The following is a 7,715-nucleotide window of genomic DNA, read 5'->3' on the forward strand; positions in this document are numbered from 1 at the left end:
TGAGACTAGCGCTGAAGAAGAAAAGCAAGTGCATCAAAAATGCAGTATAATACTATAGACTGTTAACTATAAGGTATAATTATTCGCATCCTAACTAAAAAACAATGTGAGTAAATTAAACTAATCATTACTAAAAAATTAGTTTGATTATTAATTAATAATTAGAAACCGTCTTTCCTTATCTAAAAAATATAATTTTAACGCACGCCTAAAATCGGGCAATGATGTAATATTAACAAGTGCATCGGATAAGAAGTTGTAGAGAGATATGCTGCCAGTGAAAGAACGTTTGTAGATTTCGGTGCGACAGCCTGGAACAACAATTCTATCGCTAGAAACACGCGTGGTTCTGACTGAGGGTGGCGGGGAAGTAATAAGCTCATGCAAGTAGGACAGGTACTGGAAAGACAGGATGGCAAACAATAAAAGAGAGAGAGAGAGAGACAGGCAGGCAAACAGGGAGACAGAGATAGATGCTTTTACTGTCACTCTGGGACATAGCTCTCTAAAAGCGTTACAGTGGAAACTTTTCTTAGTACAAGTATATGTGGGTATATAAAAGAGAAGCACTAATTAATATAAAAGAAAAATAGATAATATTAATAAAATAAAATAATACGTTTTAGTAATTAAATAATATCACGATCTCGTATATCGGCGTTTAAGCGTTGCGCATCGAAGTGAATTGATTTACGGCGTGCTTCATTTCTCAATGTTCGATCACGTGTCGTTGCGATCGGAACGATCGGCGAACGCGAGATAAAATTACCGGGTCGCTCGGTTTCGACGGCACGTTCGCTGCCAGGTGTGCGTCATAAACGATACACGCGCCTTATTTTACGCGAGCCACGTGCATCATTTACGACGAGCTGGAAACAGATATACGTACGTACGAATGCGCGCCGGTGTATCCGCTGCATCCCGTTTCGCGCGCGCGGAACGACGCTACTGCTGTTCGCGCGCACAAATTATTAACGAGCCCGTGCTTTATATGACTTTATCGATTCTCACGAGTGAATACGTTTCGATGTACACATAGTTATGGCGCGCGTCACGTCGCGCCGTGATGTACCGATGGATAGTAAATGTTCCGCGGTCTGTCTCGCGGTAAGTATATTTTCCGTCCTTTCCATCCTTTTCGAAAAACAAGATTGGAAAGTTCTCGAAAAGATAACGTTGAGAAATCTGATTGACGCGGTAATTGGCCGGCGAACAATGCAATGCTCCATATTCGACTTTCTATATAATGATCCCGTTTTGTACGGTCAATTATTTCCGAAAATGTTATCTCGCCGAAGAGCGTGATAGATAGAGCATCTATTGCGCACGCAGACTTTCATCACTTCTACGTTTATTATATTCTCGGCGAATATCGGTGAATATCTCCCGATTGGCCTGTGGTATAATTATTGCAATAATAGCGCCATTCGCTCATGTTCGCTCGCTCACCTGCGTGTAGAGAGAAAGATAGATAGATAGAATAGATTATCTCGTAGGATACAAATACCCCCTTATATAGGTGTATATAAATGAAAAAAAGTTAGTCTTAAAACAATGATGGATGTTCTCATATATATAAGCAAAAAGATTTTTAGTCTTGATTTAGTTGAATTCGTATTGATGCAAGTATCACTTACGCTCAATTAAGACTACAAATCTCCTAAGAAGATTATAATATTCTTGCTTACATATAAGAATATCTATCCTTGATTTAATATTTTCCTACGTAGTAATGGTATAAAGAGTAATAATAATATAATCTAGAGTAAGATAAAATACGAGAGAAAGAGAGACACACCCCATGAACGTGGCCGGGTTCGCTTGATTGCAGGTGATCGACTTCGGCTCCAGCTGCTACGAGAACCAGCGGGTGTACACGTACATCCAGAGCCGATTCTACCGTGCGCCGGAGGTGATCCTGGGTGCGAGGTACGGCATGCCGATCGACATGTGGAGCCTCGGCTGCATCCTCGCGGAGCTGTTCACCGGTTTCCCGCTGCTGCCGGGCGAGGACGAGGCGGACCAGCTGGCGTGCATCATCGAGATGCTCGGCATGCCGCCGCAGAAGTTGCTACAGACCTCGAAGCGGGTGCGGCAGTTCATCAGCTCGAAGGGCTACCCGAAGTACTGCACCGCAACGGCGATGCCGGACGGTACGACAGTGCTGAGCGGGGGTCTCTCGAGACGCGGCAAACTGCGGGGTCCACCCGGCTCGCACGATCTTGAGCGCGCCCTCAAGGGCTGCGACGACGTGCTGTTCTTGGACTTTCTCAAACGTTGCCTGGTGTGGGACCCGGAGAACCGGATGACGCCGAACAAGGCGCTGAGGCATCCCTGGCTGCGTCGCCGGCTACCGAGGCCGCCGGGCGACAAGAACGACACGTTGCCGGCGGTGACGACGGCGCAACCGGCGACCACCGGCTCCACCCTGAGAACCTCCGCGTCCGGTAGCAGGAGCTCCAGCAAGACCAACAGCTTACAGAGCGGCGGCAACAACGCCGGCGGCGGAGGAGGAGGTGGCGGCGGTGGTGGCGGTAAGTCGATCCAGGAGATGTCCGCGATTTCGGGCTACGCTTCGGGCTTCGTGGCTCCGCCGCAGTTGCACGGGTCCAACTGGTCGAATCTGAGCGGTCATCAGTCGCTGAACTCGGTCAGCGGCGGCAGAAGCTCCAGCAAGACCAACAGTCTGCAGGGCGGCAACGCGAACGACGACGGTCCCGCGAGCAAGACGAGGGAGCAGAGGGACCGCCTACTCGCGGAGGCGTACGTGGGCTACAGCTCGACGTACGTGAACCCGTCCAACTGGACGAACCTGAGCGGCCACCACTCGTTCAACTCCGTCGCCGGCGGCAGGAGCTCCAGCAAGACCAACAGTCTGCAGAGCATCAGCACCGCGGGCGACATCATCTCCGCGAGCAAGACCGCTCAGCAGAGGGACCCGTTCTTGGGCTACGCCTGCGTGTCCGAGTCTCACCTGCACGGGAATCACCGGTCGAATCAGTCGAGCAGTCACCAGTCGCTAAATTCCGTCGACGGCGCGACGTCCGGCAAGACACGCGCCAGCCGGCAGGTGCACCAGGCTCAGCAGCAGCAACAGCAGCAGCAGCACAACAATAATGGATCGCACGGCTCGTCGCACGACAATTACAGCTCCCACGGCTCCTCCGGCAGTTCCAGCCGGCTGGTGTTGGCGCTGCACCCGGCGGTGCAGGAGATCCTCGAGGAGCTCAGACGATAGGCCGAGACGTGCGGTGCCACCTTTTCTCGCCCACTACCGTCCCTGGCGCAGCTGCTGAGCGACCGACGAAGGCTCGCGCGATGCCGCCGTAGACAGAGGGAGGTGGATGAAGCGGAAGAGACGCAGGGATAAGGATGGTCCCGGTCACCCGACGTGAAACTCGGCTGTGGCGCTGCCTCCTGCCGTTCGGCCGATGACCCAGGGTTCACTCAAGGTCGACCGTCTCATCATCGATCTCTCGGATACCGCTGTGATTCACGCGTGCGTGTGCGCGAGACGCGAGCTGGTTCTAACCCGGCGAGTAGGAAGATATAAGAAAGAAAGATCGGTGAAAAAATCTTCCCCTGAACGACGTTATTGATCGACGTCACCGTTGCCCTGAGTAGCCCGCGTCGTTGACGCGGCCGTAAAGCGTGGAATTTCTCGGCGGGGAGGCGACGGTGACCTCGAAACGTAAGGAATCATCGCCGGCGTCATAACTGTCTCGCGCCTCCCGACGTACGACCTACGACACGGTACGAGACCGGTAGTCGAACCGTACACACCTTGCAGCTTGTCGTCGGCGACGACGACTTGCTTCGCGTTGCTCTCTGGCCCGCTCATACTCGGCTCATTTATTCCTGCTGCCATTGCTTCCGCTGGTGAAAAGAAACTCGCGGAGGTTGCCGCCCGCCTCTAGCTGCGGCTTCCGCTACGACAATATTTCGAGGGCCGCGATAAGTCACTGCGAGAATGCGGAACGGATCGAAGACACCGGGTGGTTTTCAACCCGCTCTCGACGGCCGAGCGAAGTGTCGTTGGGGTTCTTTGCGACGTGCCCGCCGACCTGAGGTTTCCTCCCGAGGTCTCCTCCCGCACTCTCATCCACGCTCGTTCACGCTCGCACCCGGTGTATCTCTCACGTGCTCGTCCGATAAAACGACGGAAAAGCGAATTTTCGGAGTAACAACACGCTGCCCCGAGCCGTCATCGAGTCTAACGAATCCTCTAATTGACACGGGACAAATGTTATGTATAACAGTTATCACGTTAAATCGCAGGACGTAACCGTCGCTGATGCGCGAACAATCGGCTACTTCGTACTCGTCATCGCGTCACGTCGTTGTATCTTTCCATCGAGTCGACGAAAACGACAACGGTAAAAAAAATCAGGCCGATCGCAAATATAAATCAGCTGACGGCCAGTTCGGGTACGGCACGACCAGCGGAACCGACTGACATTTCCATAAATTCCGATTCCGAGAATTAAGTATGATCAATGCTACTTCGTCGTCGATCATTCCTCATGGCCGCGGTGCACGACAGTAGTCTCGGGCAACTTGGAGGTTATTGTGCCAAGGGGAAAGCCGAGGAGCCCCTCCCCCCCGGGCTGGTAGAGTCGTCGACGGTTCGATAGGACGTACGTGATACAATCCACTGGGTGTAGCGACGTCGCGACGCGCTCACGGCGACGCAGGTATAAGCCATTTGCGAGAGGACGGGAAATCCAATAACGGAGGAGCCCCGCATGCTCCACGCTGAGTAACGCAATTCGGCCCGTAAGGTCGCCGGGCGATCTCATCTTTTCGCTGATCAAAGGTGCGTCGCTCCCGTCATCGTCGCGTGTTCGTTGAAAGATAACCGATGATCGGCGATCGGCCGGACGAAGACGCGCGAACGACGAGTGAAGCGTGAACGGATTCAATTGGGAAAATTCAATGAGCTCTATGGTATACCGAAGTGAGTCATCAAGGAGTGAAGGTGTAGTAAATGATATTCGTTGAAAAGGATGCATGTATGCTGGATATATCCTTATCTTTTGTCATAGCGCGAGGTGAAAAATTTGGTGTTAAACTTAACGCATTTCGCACCCAAGTGGCCTATACAAATTTTTGTATTGATTTAACATAAGGTAAATATGTTGGAAAGTAATATACAAATATTATGTCGAGAATTAACATAAACTTAATAATAATATCCGTAACATGTTAACCGATACTGAGGTGCATAGGGAAAACTGTATTCCGATACTGTAGTAAAAATTACCACATAATTTTGTAATCTTTTAACCATACCGGAATTATGACTGAAATTCTAATGATAAATTCTAATTCTTGTTGTTAATCTTTAGTGATGTGCACAATGAAATATATTACTAAAGATTACAACATATATCATAATTTCAGTTATAATTCCGGTATGGTCAAAAATTACAAAATTTCGTGGTCATTTTACTACAATATTTTCTTCGTATATATTATTTTAACACTTACACATGTTGAATATTGATCCAATATAAAATACTGAGATAACATAAACACAATATATTAAATTAACATGCGAGTATGTTAAAAGGTTAACACAACAATTTTAACAATGACCGATTTTAACACAAAATGTTTTTTATTATATAGAATGTACAAAGAAGACAGGTGTTCCTCCAATCTATTTACCTGTCCTTTTCTTCGGTGGGTCGCAGATTTCAAAACTCATGTACGATTTTAGATTTGGAGCAATGTCGGCCCAGTGTCGGCAACCAGTTTCCGACTTTCGGTCCAGTATTGGCACAATATCAAAATAATTAGATCCAACGTTACGTGCCAGTGTCGATACAACACTGATCACCGACATCAGTTAGTTTGCCGTGATATCGCCAACATCAATCCGAGAATCGGGCAAGAATAGGCAAATCTGGATATAGTTTAGTATAGGGAAGGCTCACTTTAATATACTATAGAGCCCAATGAGCGGATTTATGCCGCCGGAGAGTCGCGAGCGGAACACGTGTAAACAAGGGAACGTCTTTGTACGGAGATTGACGACCAGTCCGTTTGTACATAAATTTTTCTACCGAGAGTTAATCCCTTCTTAGTTGTGTTTTATAAACACGTTTCTACGACGACCACGCGTCTTTGAGTTCTCGCTCGGTCGGACGGGACGGTTCGAAAAATCTGCGACGCGGCTTTCCCATCGAGAAAGCTCTTCTCCGTGTTTCGGAAACTTATCGGCTCTTCTGTGTTAAATCGCTCGTTGCACGAAACCGCGGCTACAAACGACGTGGGAACGACTGATCGCGTACCTCATTGATGAATGATCAGTGCTCGTTACGGTTTCGCGGTCAATTTCGAAGTTCAAGAGCAATTCCGGGGTCCCCGTCGTGCCGTGGCAGCCTCCGTTTGCGAGCCGGGGAAACACGTCGCATTTGCCGCGGCTGTTGCACTCCGTTTAGGGCGAGAACGGCGTTCGTTCGCGACAAAGAATCGGTTGCTCGGTTTGTTAACTTCTCGCTTTCGATTCGAGCGTAGAACGGAAAAAATAAGTTTCTTTCGCGCTACGAGGAAATTCGAACGTAGCATTGTCTTTTGGCCGCCGCGACTTCGTCCGCCGGAAACATCCGGAACCGCGTTTCATCACGTTGGCGCAATCTTCTTCGAGACATCGGGAACCAGAGCGATGTTCCCTTCCTTTCCGGGCGACTTTTTATGGCGTAGCTTTCGCGACGACACAGAAGAATTTCCATTGAGTGTAACATCGAATGACGCGCGCGCGTGCTCACGCGTTATTTTCCCGACTATTTCCTCATGTGCGAGACGCTGACGCGTGACTGATCTCCTAACTGACCATTGTCACTGACTGATTTTCCTCCCGAGTTATTCCGAGAGCGTTACTTCGCGAAAGACAGAGAGAAAGAGGAGAAAGGACAGACTGTTTGCTCGCCAAACAATTCATACGAGGCGAGGCGGCTCGCGAAACAACACGCGCAGACCGCGAACAATGCAGCCGCGCGCGCCTCGTGGCGATCCCGGTGACGCGGAATCGCTAAATTTAGTCGAACGCGAAACACAACTAATCTGACGTGCGCGTGTCGGATCGTAAGTAGCGAGTATAGCGAGCGTGGATGAGTGACGGAACGATAAGGGCGAGAGCGCACAATTGGCCGACGCGGAAGAGAACGATAAGAATACAATGGTCGTAGAAGGCGGCGAAAAGGGCGCCGATACCGGCAATGACAGCAGCGAACGACACAATCAAGCTCGACAAAAGAATAATGAAAAGAAAGAAAAAAGAAACACGAGCGATCGAATCGGCGGTTAAATCGTGATACCGAACGGCATGTCTTTGTGATATGGAACTTAGGCGTATATTGGGATTTATACTAACGAGAATGTAGATAAATATATATATATATATATATGTATATATATATATATATATATTATGTATGCATATATGTGTGTGTAAAATAAGTGTTAAGTCGAGTTGTACCGGCGAATAGGAATTTGTAAAGCGCGATGTAGCCATTAATCTCGTCGTAGGTAAGAGCGATCGCGAGGGCATCGATGTCCCGTGCTCTTTACACTCGCCGACGAGCGAGGAACGAGTGCCGTTGCCTCCATCGGTGGAACCTTCTCTGAGACTAGTGATACTAGACTCTTGAGAAATATCCTCGTGAATAATAGACAAATCGAGACGCAATCGGGCCGTTTACGTGTCACGT

At 49.3% G+C, this 7,715-nt stretch overlaps 1 protein-coding gene across 1 annotated transcript in view; it reads left to right on the top strand.

The window, feature by feature from the left end:
• LOC106742717 (dual specificity tyrosine-phosphorylation-regulated kinase 2-like) overlaps positions 1-5,278 on the top strand; it is a 58,085-nt gene extending 52,807 nt beyond the window's left edge. Inside the window, exon 3 of the mRNA XM_014615915.1 lies at positions 1,832-5,278. Coding sequence (XP_014471401.1) covers positions 1,832-3,238 — 1,407 coding nt within the window. The 3' untranslated portion in view covers positions 3,239-5,278. The remainder of the gene's footprint in view (positions 1-1,831) is intronic.
• The last annotated feature ends 2,437 nt before the right edge of the window (positions 5,279-7,715 follow it).

This window comes from Dinoponera quadriceps, unplaced genomic scaffold (assembly GCF_001313825.1).
Source record: "Dinoponera quadriceps isolate SergipeBrazil2010 unplaced genomic scaffold, ASM131382v1 scaffold589, whole genome shotgun sequence".
Lineage (NCBI taxonomy): Eukaryota > Metazoa > Arthropoda > Insecta > Hymenoptera > Formicidae > Dinoponera > Dinoponera quadriceps.